The sequence below is a fragment of the Zeus faber genome, assembly GCF_960531495.2.
Source record: "Zeus faber genome assembly, chromosome: 2".
Classification (NCBI taxonomy): Eukaryota; Metazoa; Chordata; class Actinopteri; order Zeiformes; family Zeidae; genus Zeus; species Zeus faber.
Genome location: NC_137189.1, coordinates 26001922 through 26022533, shown reverse-complemented (window position 1 = coordinate 26022533; position 20612 = coordinate 26001922). Strand labels below are relative to the sequence as shown.

Genomic DNA, 20612 nt, shown 5'->3' with positions numbered 1-20612 from the left:
TGTGTGGAGTGAGTTTTATTGGTGCACAATAAAAGGAATAAATAAAAACACGGCTTTCACTACAGACGCGGAAACACAAAGAGGATGTTTCCCGAGGGAAATGGACAGACAACAGACAAGAGTAGAGTATAAAACAGTGGAATCAATACAAATCAAGTAAACCACCTTAAAATAAAAGCGGCACCAGGCTCCGTGACCGACGGACACGCTGTACATTGTATTTTGTTTTCAGCTGCTTTACTTCGTAAGCTTAGAAGACGATTTTTATTCGTTCAAAATGTGAGATGACCGAGTGCTCAAGCCCGTCGCTACGTTTATTATGACAAATCACAAAAACTATCAAGCTATTTTTCTTCACGCTTTTCAGAGAGTAAACCATCCGTTTGCACAAAAGAAGCAGAAAGCACAGTCACAGGAAAAAGGTATGTACATCGAAAAAGCCGCGTTACCCATCATACATACTCAGGTTTATTTGAAATCATGGGGAAACTAATTCAATCGTCATGGAAGACTAAATATGGCAACAAAAATGTCATTTATTTTTACACTTGGATGCAGGATAAATATTGCTCGATAATCATTTTGTGCCTGAACATCCCATAGCGATGTCTCGTATTTCATGTTTTCAATGTGTTCCTGTTGAAGGTCTCCGTTCAAAATGGAAAACACTGAGTTCCAAACGCCAAACAGGAAATCTGAGCATTTTTACGTGTGAGCGCACATGTGGAACAGGTTGCCTGGCTGCCCAGGGCCATTTGGGCCATTGTGTGGTCTTGTTGCCCGGTTGTCAGCTACTTTCTTATTATGTAAAAAAAAAACCACGATATGCGTGGTTTACTGCCGTGTATTTGAAAACGGCCACCAAGCAAAATGAGTTTCCTGTCAAGCAACAGCTGATGCACAGTTGCCACGGCGACCACTTTGCGTCAAGCATGGCGATGGTGACGCGTTTGAGAGACGAGCGTTCCCGACGACACAAGCCCTGCACGGTCTACTGGCACGTGTGAACTCTACGGAAGAGCATTAGAGGCGGCGAGAAAGGAAAAATACATTGTTGTATTTAGAGAATAAAATCAAACAAAATCACGAGATCGAAGTAAAAAAAAAAAGCGAGATTTTAAATATTGATGTATTTCGAGATTAAAGCCGAAATTTTGAGATTTTAAAACATGACGAGCTCAGACAACATTTTGAGGGGGGGGGACGTCATCTTTGATCTCGGATTTTTGAAAATTCTTTCCCTCAAAATTTTGACTTTATATTTAACATACCATGACTGTAATCAACATTTCAATGTTAATCTCGTAATTTCGATTTGATTCTCAAAATGCATTTTTTTTATTCTTGATTTAATACTCTTCCACAAACTCTACTCAGGGGCAAAGTATTTTCATCAAACACACAATAATAAAACATTCATTTTCATGCATTCTACAATGAATTTAGGCTTTATTACTCTGTGGGATGAGGAAAAGCTCAACTTTAGAATATGCACAAGCGTTAATGTATGTTTGAAAGTGTATTGAAAGAGTTTTCGGTATTCTTTTCTGAAAATGAGATTTTGACACTCCACCGTCAACACGTATTTGGAAATGTCTCAGTGTCCACCAGTGGCCGCTGCGTTGGCGCTCCTCCATCGACTTGTCCTTCAGCGACACTGATGGTGACCACTCAGATTGACTCCCATAATGATCGATCAAAAAAAAAAAAAAAAAAAAAAGGTTTAAGTTAAAAAACACGTACATTTTTATTTCATCGTAAGTTTTGAAACTTTTGGAAATGAATATTGAAATTGGACTGAATGTTGGAACCTGGGGACACATAGTGAGCGGTGTAGAAAGAGGCAGTTTGTGAGCTCAGCAGGCATTATGGTGAAGTGCACGACAAATAAACCTGTTTGCAGTTTCCTGTCCAGTGTCACCGGGCTGTCGCCAAAATGTGACGCTTATGGGAAAAAAAATGTTATTCGAAAATAATATCTCGGAGAATTTATTAGTTTCGTATTGCCACGGTGACGATCGGCTCAGGAACTATCAGCCGTTGTTGTTATTATTGTGAATAATATATATATTTTTTATCCCATAGGCGTCAATTTGTGACGTGGACTGTTGAGATTCAGAGACTGATGGGCTGTGCGCATGTCCGTCCTGCAGGCTCACGATACGACGCTCATCAGAGAAACAAATCAGCATTGTTCTCTCGACTCTAGAAAGAGAAGGCGGCGCTGGGACGGAGACTCCAACGCCTTCGCTGGTGGTTCTCAGTTTGGGGAGCGTGAGAAAACACATGGACAGTGGCTATGCGCCGCGCTCGCGGGGACAAAGTCGCTTTGGGACTCGAGCGAGCCGAGGAACTCTTTGGCAAGGTTGTACAATCACGAAACAAAACCCTGACAACGATGCCTACGTGAATGCAGCTTTGAAGACAGACGAGAATAATGAATCCCAGTCCCGGAAAAACGCAGAGGGAGGGGGTGGCCTCACCCTAATTATAATTCATGAGCCGACCTTTGACCTTTGAATGACAGGTACAAACTCGCTCACCAGTGACGACTGCAGCTCACGTCAAGCTCAGCTCAAAGGTTGGCTTCCTAATGTGATGCTGTGATCTGATTGGCTGCTTGTAACCGAGCATATTGGAAAAACAGATAGGCTGCGATTGAATGAGCTACAGGGTTGCTCTTCTAACCCTAAAATGCATGTGATGGGTCAAATATGACCCAAGAATATTTTAATGATCTAAAATTCTAGGAATTCCATTATGAAGGTGTTTCATTGTTTCTCAAATAGATTAATTTGCTATTATTTGATTAAATAACGTGGGTCATTTTTGACCCAATATATGCATTCTAGGGTTCAAAAAGAATAGAAATATCAATTTCTCCATACCTTTTTTAAAGAGAAGAGGCCATGATGGAGAGCATGATGCGTAAAGTTAGAAGTCACATCAGGAAATATTGGTGACTCAATTTCGGTCCAACTTTAAATAAATGTTCTACCAGCTCCTAAACGACTCTCCCCCTGAATAACAAAACGGGAGAGAGACCGGTGGCGCTCTCAGGTCTGCTTGGCGAGCGCCCTCCCTCCTCCCCCCTTGGCGCTCCTCTTCTCCGTCCTCCCCCCTCCCTTGTCCTTGGCCTTCCTGAGGCGTTGTGGCGGCGGAGTCCCCCTCGACTCGCTGGACGTGTCCGCCCCGTCGCGCTCCTCCGGAATGCTCCCGTCCAGAATGTTCCTGAGGGCGGGGTCCTCGGGCGTGCACGTAGCCGTGGTCCCGCTCTCGCTGCTGCTCAGGTCCTGCTCGTCACAGTAGCGCCTCCTGCTGGGGTGGGGGAGCGACGACGCCCTGACGGAGGGCCGCTCGCGGATGCCGTGCTGCGGCTCGTTCATGTCCACGCCCGAGTCCAGGCTGGTGTCGTTGCTGCTGGTGGGCCGGTGGTGGCTCTGGAGCTCGATGATGGAGTGGCGCACCTTGGGGGCCGGCTTCCCATCTAGAGATACAAACCACGCCCTGGGGTGGGAGGAGGAGCACTTGCCCCGGGTCAGTTCCAGCAGGGTGCGCTCCGAGATGCCCTGCAGGCCCCCCATGCCGGCTGCCTCGTTCAGGGTCCCAGGCACGGAGACCGAGGACTCCAGGAGGTTGTTGTAGCGCCCCCACACCCCGGCGTTGGGGCCTTGGCCAGGAGGAGGAGTTTCCAGCGCCTGAGGCTCGTCGTGGCGGCTCTGCTGGGGGCCATTTCCAGACTGGGAGTGGGGGGCTTTGGGGAGGCTCTGGGTGTCAGCAGGCTCGGCGTGGGGGTTTGGGGCCTGGACGGCGGCCACCGGCTGGTTGTAGATGTGGACCAGCTTGTCCTGGAAGAAGAGGTCGGAGTTCTGCTCGGACTTCTCCCGAAGTCTCACCACCTCTTCACCGTTGAAGTAGCAACGCGGGGTCTGCGGACCTTGGTTCCGGTCCGACGCCACGTTCTCATAGAGGGGGACGGCCGGACGAGCCCCCGGGTCCTCAACGTAGATGTTGTAGTTTGCCTTGTGCCTCGGCGTGGAGGAGGGATCGCACTGGGCTCCGCGGGACGCCAGGCTGCTTTCCCCAGGGTGGAACAGCAGACCCTCCTCCATGTGGGTGGAGGTGGTCTGGTCCTTCTTCACAACGGTCAGCTTGGAGAAGCGTGCAGTGCTACTCCTCCTCCGGGGGGCACGCCGGGACCCTCTGTTTAGAGCACGAAAAAAAATAAAATCATATGAACCACAGCTGCACAGGAGCTCGTTCTGACCCTCTGCAAGTAGAAGTAGAAGTATAGATATATATAAATGGTGAAACAGCTTATAAGACATCAATCTTATAAGCTGGTTCACCATAAGTTGGCTGATGCTTCTTACCCACAGTGGCAGAGCAGCAGAGAGAGAAATCCAACCACGATCGCCAGCGTCGCCCCATAGATCCCCAGCAGCATGTAGTTATGGTAGGATACGAAATCTATGGAGCCAGAGTGCCCCGAGTAGTCTGGATGGGGAGACAAGGCGTCACATCTTAAATACAAACCTCAACCGTGGTTAAGCTCCTTCAAGTATTGCGGTCATACTGTTTGGTGAAGGCAGCGGGGCGGCGACCCAGTAGCCCAGATGAGACGCCGTGTAAGTCCACGCCAGGCGATTGCCGACCATCTTCACGATCCCGAGTCCTTGGTTCTCGAAGGCACCTTCGTGTGCAGAAAAGCATTCATTTTTCTATTTTTTCTGCGTCGTGTCCACGATGAGTATTTGTACGTCAATCAATGCAGAGCAGTTTATGTAGTTGAGAATGAATTGTGACACCTCAACATAAACCAGAGAAGAACAACTTTACGCTTAATTTGGCATTTAGACACTGATTATAGTATGCATTTACAATGTGTAAAACTATATTAGAACTATGAAAGAATATACTCCTAAAAATAAAGCACTTATTTTTGTTTTTAAAGGGCTCCAACAAATTGAAATAAGGAATAATGCGCAGCCAGATGGAGATTATTCACAAAATAACCTGCCATGAGGGTACCGGTCATTTTGTGATAATGTGATAATGATCCCGCTTATTACACGGCTACTTACTAAATAAAAGAATACATGATGCAGAATATTGATTTAAAATGTTTAATAAATACTATGTCTAGTTTAAGAGATTCCACTGAGAAAAGCAGTCACGACAAGGTATTAAACTATTCTCCTACAGTGCATATGAATACTATTCACTGTTATTAATTACTGTTAAATTGTCCATTAATCGGGAAATCTAATATTAGCATCAGTATGTAGGTGCAGTGATATGAGGTCATTACCAACAGATCAGTGGTCATCATTCAGAAATAACTGACAGCTGGTTCCACTATTGACCAATCACAATCCAGTATTCCGCAGAGCCGCGGAATAATTTCAGTGAGTGCATTACAACTGGTTGAAAGTGACAAATCAGACAAATATACTGTATAGGAAAAAACTAAAACAAATAAACAGAAATCAAGGAAGATCATCTGATATGGATACGATACACTTATTTGAATTTTTCCCGCTTCTGACTCCTGTATTTTTTTGTTATACAGGAGTCAGAAGAGGAAAAAGTCAAACAAGCGTTATTTTTCCTGAAAGGTGGATGTGCTATTAGTAATGATGAAAGTTAAAAGGTAAAAGGTTGGCTACCAGTGTTGGCGTTGAAGGCCCAGGCGGGCACCGTGTCGGCTGGCCGCAGGGTGGAGCCGGGACTCAGGGGCAAAGTGAGCTGGATGGGCCCTCGAACCTGGAGCTCCACTCCCCCAGAGTAGAGCAGGGCAGAGAGGGCTGCCACCGGCTTCAGCTCAGCACTCCTATACACTGGATGGATAGACAGACAGACAGACAGACAGACAGACAGACAGACAGACAGACAGACAGACTTGACTCATTTTAACCCAAAAAAAAAATATATAGTTCTTAAATAAAAATAAATTGTAAATACAAATTCAAGAAATTCTAATGACTTTTAAGGCATAATTAGGCATGATTAAGGCATAAGGCATAATATAATATTTTTGGAGAGCTCACCTGATTTGGTGCTGATGACGCCCGGCGTGCAGTTGCCACAGTCCTCCACCAGGTGGCGCTGTGGTACGGTCAGGTAGGCGGCCAGCGAGGAGACGTTGGTCTTCTCTGAGAGCCCCAGGAGGTTCTTGGGAAATTTAGCGCTCGGCTGGGAAGAGCTGTCTGCAGAAACAAAACAACGCAAAAGAGAGCAAGTTTGTGTTAAAAATTGAACTAACTAATGAACAAAAAATGTACTAACTGACTAACTAACTGACATACTCACCTGGAAGCTTCCCGGTGATGAGCAGAGAGTCTTCAAACAGCCAGATGTTGCCCTGGGTGTGAGGGAGCAGCAGCAGCGTCACAGAGGAGAACACTGAGATAAGAAAGGATAAGATAAGAAAGCGTGTAAGAACGTCAGGGGAAAGTATGTAGAAGGTCCTAAGAAAGCATGTACAAAGTTTTGGAAAGGTATTTAGAGAGTCTTTAGGAAGTCTGTAAAAAAAAAAAAAAAAAAGCCTGTGGAAAGGCTTTGAGAAATTCTAGAAAGTTTTGAGAAAGTCCTCTGAGAATCTCTCCTGGAATCGTTCGAAAACTATTGTTGCTCAGGAATAGAAACAGCCCATCTCAGAGTAGGACATGAAGTTAGTTCTGAGGCTTCCTACACTTTCAGAGCAGTAGGACTTCTCTTCGTGTGGATGTCATGCTTTTACCACAGTCTGAGCCGCAAAATGGAAATATTGTTGTATTTTTAACGGTGTGTTCTACGTGCTTGTCTCTAATGGGGCGGTGTTCTTAGCGCGCTGTCATCTATGACTCATACACCTCCAAGGAAACCAGTGATTTGCATAAATGTGTTTTTACTTCACTTCACGAGGAGCAGTCGGGAAATTAAGGAATCTTCATATCATATTTTTTTTTTACGAATCTTCGTATCTTTGTCGGCACTGTGAGGGCCATGTGATGGGCTGTGAAGGACCTAACCGATCTCTATCGGAAAAGTAAAGTTTGTTTCTGCAAAAAGTGGGATCTGAGATGTGTAATTGCTTCCCGTACAAGATCGGTCCCAAAAATGACACCATGTCTAACCAAACAATATCTATTAATAAGCTGATTATTATGCTTTGCCCAGATAAGAGTGTAATTATTAAATCACTTCACAGACAATATCAGAATCAGAATCAGAAATGCACATGTGTTGGTGACGCTGGACAACAGTCAACTTATTGAGATCATTGGGATGAGATAATTGTTTTGAACCGTCTTGTCTGCGCCGAGGGCAGCTCTAATGGCTGTGTGTTAAAAAACACAGGTGCCCTAGCATAATCATGTAGTTCATTAGGGGTCCAGTCCGTTTAGGTTTCATCCAAATCGATCCACGTACGGAGCAGATATTAGTGAAAAACCGAACAACTTTGACTCCACATATTCAGCAGGTCAGGTAAACAAAATGAACAAGAGGAGATTTACCTTAACACGCTTTATGATTCCATCATACTAATTGCTATAAATGTTGAGGTTTTGATTCAGAATGTCCATGTCCAGTGTGCGGTGTAGACTCGTCGCTCTGTAGTGGTTAGAGATTACAAACTATACGTTTATGTGTATATTTATGTACTTGTACATAAATGTACCTGGTAGATGTCTGTGGACCTGTTTGATTGATATTCTATCTCAGTGGTCCCCATCTCTTTGTCGGATTAATGAAAAATAGGCAAAAAAAATATTCCACAAAAACTCGTGACCACGTCAAGTTGAGTCCACTCATATGTAGGACTGAGTGATCCAGCGAGCCGTCGGGAAAAGAGAAGCTGTGCAATGATAATTACTCACAGAAATACCAGAAAGCTTTTCGTATAACTTATTGAAAATGTAATCCAAGGTCAAAAGTCACCACTAAAATTACGTAGTTCGACGACCATCGTAAATCTCCTTAAATACGTAAACCTACGTAAATACGTTATAGTTGACGCAGACGAGACACAACGCTACCTACCATCACTGAGACTGCACATGTACTTACATACAACAAGATAATTTAAAAAAATGACAATGTTTGGTTTTATGTAAAAAATAAACTTTTGTTTTAAGGAAACGGCATGTATATACAGTTTCCTGCAACTAAACGTAGCAGATTTAAATGAAAAGGCAAAAGGTGTTCAGTATTGACAAATTCTTCTATAATAATTCTAATGCCAAATAAATGTTAAAGTTCCATAAATGTTGTCTGCATTAAAATACAGACAATCTATTAAAACAAATTTTCAAATTGTAGATTATTACAGGAAAAAAATACAATGAAGTACTTTATAAAAAAAAGTATTTTTACTATTGTTTTGAAAAATTAATTACAAAGTTTGTTTTTGTTATTGTTCCAGATGCCGAAAAATAGCCGAAAATCTAAGACAATAAAGAAGCCATTGCCCAAAAATCCAGTCCCCAAGGTCAGTAACAATATTAAAAAAAATGTACTATGCACGTAACTCCACGACGTTTGATGTTTGTAAGTTTAGTAACTTGTGATGCATTTCACAGAAACCATAAAAAACTGTAACACGTGCCTTAAACAAATAAACTGGACCCTGTGTATTGCTGCTTGCAGCTATATTTATTAATTATTATTATTATTATTATTATTATCACTAATAATGATAATAAGAAGAAGGAGGAGGAGGAGGAGGAGAAGGAGAAGGAGAAGTAATAATGGACTGAAGGCCATCTTCTGGGAACTCAGTTGGTTCAGCTCACCACCTCCCAAATCCACCTGGGATATTTCTAAATACTGTGTATTCCTGGTGATTTTAGTATTTTTAGAGCATATAGAGCTTATTGCAGGTAATTACCGGGTGACATGACATTTCACCGCATATATGTATGACCGTAAATATATGTATGTGACAAATAACATCTTGAACTTGAACTGTCTCCGCCATCAGTCTGCAACGGCTGCAATGTGAGCTGCGGCCAGCAGGGGGCAACGCTGCCCCCGAATCAGCCTGGCGGTGAGATGAGACAAAAGGAAGGCGCTCCACCTCAGACATGCAGAGCTTCAAGCAGCTGCTGCCGTTTGTTTTTCCCCTGGCATCCATCTGTTCTCCAACCACTCTGGACCGCTCCATCTCCACCGCCCTGGATCTTTCCATCTCCAACTCCACCACTCAGCCTTATTCCCTCACTCCCTCGCTGACACTCCCTGCATCTCTGAGGGGAGTCGGGGGCAAGGGAGAACCCCCCACAACGCAGGACCCCCGGCCCCCTTTCCCGACAGCGTGTCCGTGTCCAGGACCACCCCCACTCACCCCCAGCAGCACGAGACAAAGACTATCTGCTGAGGCAGCGACACGCTCCACCCACGCTGCGTCAGATGCCTCGGCCACGTGTGCCGCTTCTAGAGGCGCTCGGAGCCCGGGAAGCGGTCGATAGAACGACCGGACCCCAGTGGTGTTGGGTTACGATGTTCAGAGCATCAGATGATTCGTGGTGAATAAATCTCTAATGACGGGCTGTGTTCCGCTGCTAAAAACAAACGCTCATTAATCCATAATGAAAAGTCACTGCTGCAAAATTCTGAATCTCACGCACGCGGAGAGATGGGCTGGGGGCGGGGGTGGTTCCATGCATCTAAAAAGAGAACCTCATGCCCACAAATGATTGATGATGTTACTTGAAGTGCACATGTTGTTGTTTTGAATATAAACTCGCAGTCCTTCAGCGGTCTGATAATCCTGCAGAAATATGCACCATTTTGAGATACAGCTTTTCCTTCTTCTGACCCATTGATGGTTTTGGTTTTTCTCGGTCACTTGAGATGGTTCGGATATTTCTTGTTCTTTTTTTAAATTTTTTCCTGAATGTCCATCAATACTTACAATTTACTGACCGCAAAGAGCTACTCTGCTTCGGCTAATTCACCGCGGCTGCCTCTTACTTCTTGTGGCGTGTGGCGGACGCCAGCACCAACAATGGAAACATTATAAAGAAGAGCACATGCAGAACACAAACACATTGAACGGCTGCTTCTTATAAATTGCCAGATAAATAAAGTGTTAAATATGGGATTTAAAAAAAAATTGACTTTTTCAGTGCTCGTGCACATACATTTGGGTCTCTGATGGGTCTTCTAACACGCAAACTGTGTAAAAAAAAAAACAACCAAGTCACTTTTTTGTGAGCTGTCTATTTCAGAAAACGTGTGATTTGACAAGCCTCCCCCTCCTACGTCAAGTGGAGGCCCATTAGAGTTAGAACTGTCCATCATCTGAGTATCTCCAATGGCATTGGGCCAACAGCCTCAGAGGACAGAGGAGCTGAGTGGATACAGTTTATCTTGGATGTGAGATGAGGTCATATATCAGATGTCATTTTTTGATAGTTACTGGTGTTACTTGCTGCAGAATCCACAGTAACGTTTATGGTATTAGTTTGTCAGTTGAATGTCTGCAAGATGAACTTCATCTTATCAACACTCTTAAAGTCCCTGTTAAGCTAAAATAAATATCTGTTCTGAGTTCGTCACACCACAGAACTATGTGTTATTAACTGCCCAGCCAAATTTGAATGATTAAAAAAAATCCCCAAGTATATAAAATTTGCTTTCAAAATCTTGAAAAAAAAAGGCAGTTCCCTCTGACAACGCTGAAACCACAACCAATGGCGTTAAACATTTACATTGGGGTAACTTCCATGTTTAAATGTTCAGCTGAACTCAGTCCTGTGTCTCTAGTTGCTCGCCTCAAAAACATCGCTGTCTGGCTGCGGGACTCCCTGCTGTCCGCTGCCTCCTGCTGGCTCCTTCACAGGCCAGGTCAGGGCTCCATGGCCTGCTAGCGTGCAGCTAATGCTAACATAACCAAACCCTGCATGCTCAAACCAACAGGATAGTTATTTTTTGTTCCGGAACAAATATATAGCTGCAGGAACAAAGGGTTTCTTCCGGCGGGTGTCGGTGGGGGGTCGCGGGCGCGAATTGCACCCCGATCGCTCTCTCTCCATGCGTAATGCACAAATTGCACCCCGATCGCTCCCTCTCCATGCGTAATGCGCAATTTGCACCCCTGTCGCCATCTGCATTTTTCCCATCTGTGCTCGACCTTCTCCCTGGGTGCTCGGGCCCTAATGCACTGAAGCCCCGCCCAAAAGAAACACAAAAATGATGAGAAACAGGTTAACGGTCTAACTCCACGATTCAGTACTACATCCTTCAGTCTTTTCACATGTTTCAGCAATTACTTTCTAACATGTATTATGTGTTTGGAAACAAATCACTGAATTCACTTCACAGAATTCACTTCACTTCGCACACTTTAAATAACGGGCCAGTAAAATGAGAACACCGTGAGAACAACAGAGTTCTCACTGCTTCTGCTTTTCTTGCTGCTGAGATCCAGAGTGGTGCATGGGGAGCAGCAGCTCATTTGCACTTAAAGCGACACACACAGAAAAAGCCTGTCTAGAACAGGAGGGGTATAGAGGCATGATAGAATGGCCAGCATGCATAATCTGAGTGGTATTTTCAGCAAAAAACTTCAAAGATATGTTTAAGGGGACCTCAGAGACCAATATTAACTTGTGTAAAAAGGAGTATAATATGTGACGTTTAAACTCAATTATTTTACAGATTACCACTTTAAGAAGGTGCTTTCAGGAGGATTTAGGAGATCTGGGGACACATACTGGTGTCAGACATCGGGCTGATACCAGGTTAAAATAGGGAATTGGCGCCAGAGAATATCCATCAGATATTAAAGAAAACTGACTTGATTTTCTGCTTCTCTATTTTGTACACACATATGACGATGCCAGATGCCACTAATGCAGGAAAATGTTTGAATGATTGTGTTCTAATGAGTCCGAACCAGCTTGGTTTGCTTTCAGATGACCAGTCCATCACAAAGTCTTTGACACATACTTTCCGTGTGCCCTTGAGCAAAATACCGGACTCTTAAAAACGGTTTGGCAGTCCTGTACTCACGGGGCCTCCTGGAGGTCCTCCAGGGCAGCGGCGTGGGGACGTAGCCCTCCATGGTGGCCAGCAGCGTCAGGCTGAGGTCCGGGCTGTAGGGAACCGACAGCAGGACTTCGCCACCACGCCCACTTGGGGTGGAGCTCCTTAGGGTGTGGTTGATGTAGATGTCCACGGATGCCCCGAGCAGGGGCTGGCGGGTCACCAGGTCCCTTACCAGGACCTTCAGGGCAAACTGGGGCTCTGGAGATGGGGCACCAGGGACAATAAGAGGGTTTTATAAAGAGACTCTCAAGACCCCAAGTGTTATTACAGTATAATTAAACATTATAGCCCAACTATCACAATATCACAATGTTTTTGACATGATAATTGTTGGGATATTTAATCACTATTGGACCTTTAATATTTACACACAATAAATATTATACAACAAATTATTACAAATGCGGATATTATGAGCATTGATTAACCGGACCGATTAATCGGTCGGCTGATTAATTGCAACGATATTTGCGGCATCAGCAATGCCTGCGCTCACAAGGCTGATAAACAAAAAATGTTACACGAGTCAAAAATGTCTATTTTTCTAAACATATTTATTCTGAATATTTGAAACAGTTTAAATACTTATTTTCGGCACTATCGATATACAGCAGCTGCGCTTCCTTACTCTCTCTTCTCTCTGACAGCAACTTGGCGCACGCACACCGCTGCAGCGCCCACATAGCCCCGCCTCCTCTCACTCATTCGCTGTCTTCACGTGTCTCATTCAGCCCAGTTTGTTATGGTGTTAGCTCTGTAACTGGTTTTGAAACAGCAGCAGTACTGTTTGGAAATACTTTGCATTTGAGGCAAAACGTAAACCTAACTCAGAGAATTGGAGTGGAGTTTTTTTCTCCGCCACACAGCGCTGCGCCGTGCGCCTGTACCCGGGCGGTTTTCCTGTGTTTTGATTATTTTATATATCGATTTATATTTGTGTGTTTCCTAACACAGTATGAAACAAAGATTTGAAAGACAAATGAGTTAAGGGGCTCCATCCCGTTACAAACAAAAGTCCTGTATGTCCTGCGCCGCGTCACAGGGTCTCCCTGTTGCTTTTTGTTGCTATGGCACTTCATTTAGAAGTAAACTCGACTTTTTGTGTAAATACTTAATAATAATTAAAAAAATAATAAATAATAATAATTTATGATTATTATTATTATTATTATTATTATTATTAATAATAATAATAATAATAATAATAATAATAATAATAATAATAGTAAATCCGGCACTTCTGTAACCGTAGACTCTATTACCCGACCAGGCTGTAATTTATTTTAATACCTGTGGACATTTATGTAGTTGATGCATTTTTTGTTTAAAATAAGTGCACTGCAGAGACAATGCAGACAATAACATTAGTGTTACATAAATGTTCAATTAACTTCAACAATTTTCTGTCTCAATTGTTATTATTATTAAATTGTATTTCATCAGATGCAAAAAACAACAACAACAACAACAACATTGGCCATCCTGCTCTCCATCCAAATATCAGCCATTGAAAAACCCATATTGGTCGACCACTAATTAGAACACTAGAACAGTGTGTGAAGTTCAGAAAACTGCATTACTTTACTGTAAAAGATTACTTTGTTGTAATAGATGCCTTTACTGGGATGCATTACTTTAATGTCATGCGATTTTTTACTGTAATGCTCCTTTTAGATATTTTACAACATCATGTTACCAGAACCACAATTCCAGACCAGATACAGTCTAATATCACGATATCGACATTAGAACGATCACCCGGCCCTTTTATCAACATCCAAAATACACATACAGTATATCCATTTCTTTACACCAGTAATACATTAACTATGTATTTTCTCGATACATTTGGATTCTTTCTTTTTTTTTAACCTTTCTGTCTGCAACATTTTCCGGTACAGGCTACTATTGACTGTCTCTTTGCACATTCCCCAGGTAACCTCTCACTCTCCATGAAAAAGTAATGAAGGCCGAGCTGAAAAATACATCAAACTCGGTGGCATCGGGGAGGAGATGCCATGCACTGCTTTAGAAATGAACCCGCTTCACTCTGAACCCCCTTCACCGCGAGCCCACTTCACTCTGAACCCTCTTCACTGCGAACCCGCTTTACTGCGAACCCACTTCACTGTGTACCCGCTTCACTACGAACCCGCTTCACTGCGAACCCGTTTCACTGTGAACCCGCTTCACTGCGAACCCGCTTCACTCTGAACCCCCTTCACTCTGAACCCACTTTACTGCAAACCCCCTTCACTCTGACCCCCCTTCACTGCAAACCCGCTTCACTCTGAAGCCCCTTCACTGCAAACCCGCTTCACTCTGAACCCGTTTCACTCTGAACCCGCTTCACTGCGAACCCGCTTCACTCTGAACCCCCTTCACTGTGAACCCACTTCACTGCAAACCCGCTTCACTGCAAACCCCCTTCACTCTGAACCCCCTTCACTGTGAACCCGCTTCACTGTGAACCCGCTTCACTCTGAACCCCCTACACTGCAAAACTGCTTCACTCTGAACCCCCTTCACTCTGAACCCCCTACACTGCAAAACTGCTTCACTCTGAACCCCCTTCACTGCGAACCCGCTTTACTGCGAACCCCCTTCACTGTGAACCCACTTCACTGCAAACCCGCTTCACTCTGAACCCCCTTCACTGTGAACCCGCTTCACTGTGAACCCGCTTCACCCTGAAGCCACTTCACTCTGAACCCGCTTCACTGTGAACCCGCTTCACTGTGAACCCCCTTCACTCTGAACCCACTTTACTGCAAACCCCCTTCACTCTGACCCCCCTTCACTGCAAACCCGCTTCACTCTGAAGCCCCTTCACTGCGAACCCGCTTCACTCTGAACCCGTTTCACTCTGAACCCGCTTCACTGCGAACCCGTTTCACTCTGAACCCCCTTCACTGTGAACCCACTTCACTGCAAACCCGCTTCACTGCAAACCCCCTTCACTCTGAACCCCCTTCACTGTGAACCCGCTTCACTCTGAACCCGCTTCACTCTGAACCCCCTACACTGCAAAACTGCTTCACTCTGAACCCCCTTCACTCTGAACCCCCTACACTGCGAACCCGCTTTACTGCGAACCCCCTTCACTGTGAACCCACTTCACTGCAAACCCGCTTCACTCTGAACCCCCTTCACTGTGAACCCGCTTCACTGTGAACCCGCTTCACCCTGAACCCGCTTCACTCTGAACCCGCTTCACTGTGAACCCGCTTCACCGTGAACCCGCTTCACCGTGAACCCGCTTCACTGTGAACCCGCTTCACTCTGAACCCGCTTCACTCTGAACCCGCTTCACTGCGAACCCGCTTCACTGCGAACCCGCTTTACTGCGAACCCGCTTCACTGCGATTCTGCTTCACTGCGAACCCCCTTCACTCTGAACCCCCTTCACTCTGAATCCCCTTCACTCTGAACCCCCTTCACTCTGAACCCCTTTCACTCTGAACCCGCTTTACTGCAAACCCGCTTCACTGCGAACCCCCTTCACTGCGAACCTGCTTCAGTGCGAACCCGCTTCACTCTGAACCCCCTTCACTGCAAAACTGCTTCACTCTGAACCCCCTTCACGGCGAACCCGCGTTACTGCGAACCCACTTTACTGCGATTCTGCTTCACTCTGAACCCCCTTCACTGCGAACCCGCTTCACTGCGAGCCCACTTCAGTGCGAGCCCGCTTCACTGCGAGCCCGCATTTAAGATATAACCTTTAGATAAATGAACATACAGTAACTCATTTTAATTGTTACTCAAGTTGCCAATTAAACAAAGTGCCATTATTGCATCTAGCTGGTTTTCAAGCCCTGGGCATTTAGTACAGGATAACATGCAGCCAGCCATTATGACAAAATAACCCCCTACAGGGTGACCAGGTCTGCTATCTCTCTGTAGAAGGTTATTTAGTGATAATGATCGTCTGGCTGTACATTATGCTGCTTATTACACAATACTTATTAAATAAAAAAATACAATAAAATGGAATATGATGATTTTTGATTTTAAAAGATTTTTGTAACTGAATGAATGTCTAGTTGTATAACTAGTGTGTCTAGTTTAAGAGCTTCCACTGAGAAAAATATTCACAACAACATAAACTATTCTACCTAGGAATAAATGATTTACAGTTATTATTGTTAAATTGGACTTTTACATTCATGGTGAAATGAGACGCTGAATGTGACATTGGGTTCCAGTCTACCATTGTCGTTTCTATGTAGTGTGTAAGCATTAGCAAGTACTGCAAGTACTGTAATTATAAACACAATTTTGTGGGGTTGTGCCGAAACTTCACCAACACCTGCCAGAATATCTTTTTTCAGAGTTTTTTTTAGATACATGCATGCATGGTATTATCCCTTTCGAGCAACGTTATATATAAAGACACCATTGTTTATGATTAACGATAAATAACTTGATAATTAAATAAATCTGATATCATGAAGCCAAAAACTCATATTGTGCTATTCACAAATAATGATTTATATGATATTACTGAAAACAAGATGGTTTATTCAGTTAAGTTCAAGTTTTCTTTTACATAATTTTAACTGACATTTTTGTTTTTAGATCATAGTGTCTACATCATATATATATCGATGTAGTAGTTAAAATATGTAATGTTTGATTCAATCATGTTGATATGCATGGCACCGTGCCATTCCAAGTCCATGGAAACAAAGCCTGTGTCATCAGTGGTTCAGAGTAAAATGCTGTATCAGCTCTGGGACGAGGGATTACCACACAGTATGAAAAATAACACCAGCTTTGGCCAAAAAGAGATGACGCTCTAATACCACACCTCCACATTATACACCTTAATCCGCTTAGTCTGCACCCTAATGTCCCAAACCATAACCTTTAAGGACTTACGACACAAAAGGCTCATTTTCTTTCAACAAAGACAGATGGGTGCGGGAAATATACTGGTATAATAATGTCATATTTTAAATACAATACCATATAATCTAGTAATCTTCCCATTATTATGTTTAACCAAATAATGCCTGAAATATCTCATAGCCTATATGCCCAGTCAGGAGCGTGTCTATGGTTGGGCTGGTGTGGGCGTTGCCCACCCAGAGGAAGCATCTGCCCATCCAACGAAAACTCTGAAAACATCACTGTTACATTGTGTTTTTTCTGGGATTCCCTCGTATTTTACCCTTCTCTCCCATCGTCCCCCCGTTTTAATATTTTCCCGTAAATAGGATCACAGAGGTTACTCCGTTCAAAACAAACAGATAAAAAAGGCCTTTGTATTGTAGATATAGATGTAGATGAAACAAAAAAAAAACCCTGTGCGGAACGGGGAGACCTCCCCCGTTCTCAAAATGTAACTACGTCCTTGTTTACATACCCCATCAAGGAAAAGCTCCATTTTTGTACTTGCCCACCCAAATAATCCAAATGCCCACCCAAAGATGGCATCCTTGTAGCGCCTCTGTGCCCAGTAAGTTACCTACAATGAAAATACATTATTAGTAAATCGAGTAAATCTAATCATTATTGTAAATTTCCCCATTGTGGGACTAATAAAGGTTTATCTTATCTTATTAGTCATTGGTTCCACTTACAAAGGTCACTTTGACTTGATAAACTTATATTCGTATTCTAAATTTCCCAATTTTAGGTGGAATAGTTATTTCTTTATTTGGTTTTACAAATGTAAGCAAATTATAGTTTTGCAGTGTATCATAACTAATCACAATCATACTGACTTTAATGACTTCTATGAATTGCTATACCTTTTATATGTTGCATACTTATTGACTTTTTAAATATATTTTATTAAAATATAATATATACTTTTAAATGTGATTTTATTTTGTATATATTTTAATAAATGTATATATAAAGTAAACATACTTAAATATATTCATATTTATACATATATATATTTCTATGCATTAATACATATCTCTTTATATGTGTTTCATTTCTATTACTTTTTAATTCATTTAATTTTATGTTTATATTATATTGTTTTACCATTTATACCTGTATATATTTTACATACATTGTTTGGTACGTACCATCAAACCCCCCCTCACCTCCCCCCTCTGCTTCCACGCTGACCGACAACAATGGCCCAGCAGCTCTCCCTACCTGCGTGCGGGGGGACAGATGGCTGCGGTGCTTTGTCCTCCTCGGAGCGGGGAGCAGGGCCGTCCTCCGCCGCCTTCAGCAGCGCCTCCAGGCAGCAGAGCACCAGCACCGACAGCAGCACGCAGCGATTCGCAGGCATGGCGAGAGGGAGCCGGGGCCCTCAGACATCACTGCGCGGAGAGGACCGGGCTCCGGGATCCCGGGGGGTGTCCGCGTCACGGGCGCCTCTCGTCCGAGCAGTGACGGGGGGAGCTCCAGGGGGAGACGCTGGGGAGGAAGGCGTAATGCCGGTGCTGGTGCTGAGGCTGACGCTGGGCGTGGAGAGCCGGAGATGGAGTGACATCATCGGGGCTCTTCGGGGCCCTCTGCCGGTTACATGCAAGCGAAGGAGACCCCACTTCAGCCAGAGGCAACCTGCTTATTATTATTATTATTATTATGATTATGATTATTATTTATGCTATCTTTATATTGTATTCTAATATTTATATTGTGATTATTTTACAAGGCTGGTCTCGCTGAGTTTCAGGATCTGTTTTCCAAGAGACCTGGCCAAGGAAGCGGAAGACAAGCTTTTGAGAAAAGACAAAATTTAACACGTAGAAAACAAAAACAAAGCGCTGCAGTGGAAAACATCTACACGTTGAAAGGGGAAACATCATAAGCAGCGACGTAGGAGACCCCCGAGACCAACCGCTGCTTCCTTGCGGAGTGTAAACCATGTCGGCGTCGGTTCTATACCTTTCGTTTTATTGTACGTTTGTTGAATTGTACAAACTGTCCTCAAGTTGCTTGAAATGAGGTTATACATTATTATTATTATTATTATTATTATTATTATTACTATGAATGAATGGACACTTCCGGAAGAGGCGTTCCTGACCGGAAGTGGGCGAATCTCTGTTCGGTCTCATTGCGTTGAATGAGAAAATATCCGTTTTCCTTCGTGTTCTCCTGGCTCGCTGTTCGCTTCTCTGCCACTCGGACATGAATGATGCTACCTGCGTATTGTCATATATGTTGTTAATGTTTTTTTTTTTTTATTCAGACGCAAAGCAGTTAAAGCGGACCTACTTGACTTTGGGGATTTGGCGCCCCTTACAGCTTCGAGTGCATTTGCGTGTTCACGCCACTGTCGTAAAGCTGGGTCCGGCGTTTGAAAATCATTGATTTCACCCGAGGAATTCGAACCTTATCGGTCACGTTTCGGTAACAGTCCATGGTACAAACGCAGATACAATGTACACCCGGATTACAGCGCCGCTTGCCCGGACCCTCGCCAAGTCTGTGGGCGGTGCTCCGTCAGTGAATTTGCGTTTCCAACACAATGCTCCGTCTTCCCGCCGCCCAAGTTTTTTGGGGTTTTTTTTTTGCGACAGTTCAAGTACCGGAAAGCGATAGGCTCCGGGGAACCCTCGTGTGACGGTAACATTGATTTCGCCTGTTGCTTTGGTTGCGAAGGCTGCGTTGGATTGTATTTCTGTCACCGTGTTTTCACTTGACAACCGCGGCGTTTTCTGACCCAGAACAAGAAATAAACAATAATGTCTTTTTTTAAATTTATTTTTTTTATTCTGATCTATTTTTCGACTGAAGAACAGTTTGAATGCGATTGTAGATGTCGTTTTTGTGTCATTTAAATTAGGAGCAGTAGAAGCTTTTAATTGTTTTGTGCGTTATATTCCGCTTGTGTCATTTTGATTGTATTATATAGCCTATTTATTGTGTAGTGTCAAGTAATAGAATTCCCTTCTTACAGTTAAAGCATCTCATAGTTTGATAAATGTCAAGGTATCACTGTACATGTCAATACCTGGGCATTGGTAAGCGGTGGTAAGGGTCAACCAAGAGGTCCTGAGTTTGATTCCTCCCATGTGCTTGGTTTTGGGGCTATGATAAGTCTCAAATTATTGACGGAGTCACCCTCTTTCATTTTAACATTTTGGTGTAATGTAGTACCGTTGATGATCATTAGAGATGCTTATTTTGGCTGGCTGCCTAAAGCATTGTTTTTAGCTTGTGGCTGAAATATAAAGGCATGTTTGCCGCCCAAGAGCCAATGGCCAGAGCCACAGCCAGCCGTGGCTCATCGTTGGTCACACACACACACACACACACACAGGAACTGCGCAAAAATCCAAACTTAAAATTCAGAGATCTACATTTTCAGAGTTCGTTATTGAATATGAACGCAGCATAGACTCTCAATCATGACGTCACGTTCATGCGATAACGTCCCCAGCGTAAACGTCACTTGATGGACGCTATCAGTTTGCCTGAAATCAGACACAACTTTTTGGTATTTTTTTTAGTGTTTATAGAGCTTATTGTGCGTAATCACCGGGTGTCATGACATTTCACTGCATATATGTATGACCGTATGTGTATGTATGTGACAAATAACCTCTTGAACTTGAACTTGAACTTGAACTGTCAACTCGGTGGAGGGGGCGGAC

At 43.6% G+C, this 20612-nt stretch overlaps 1 protein-coding gene across 1 annotated transcript; it reads right to left on the bottom strand.

Moving 5' to 3' along the window:
- Window positions 1-3056: 3056 nt before the first annotated feature.
- fam171b (family with sequence similarity 171 member B) lies at window positions 3057-18295 on the bottom strand (the record flags this gene model as incomplete). The annotated part of the gene is made up of 8 exons (XM_080023803.1): window positions 3057-4203; window positions 4374-4497; window positions 4577-4693; window positions 5670-5840; window positions 6051-6209; window positions 6313-6405; window positions 12001-12234; window positions 18157-18295. 8 exons carry the CDS (start codon window positions 18293-18295, stop codon window positions 3057-3059), a joined length of 2184 nt encoding a protein of 727 aa, XP_079879929.1.
- Between the last annotated feature and the right edge of the window lie 2317 nt (window positions 18296-20612).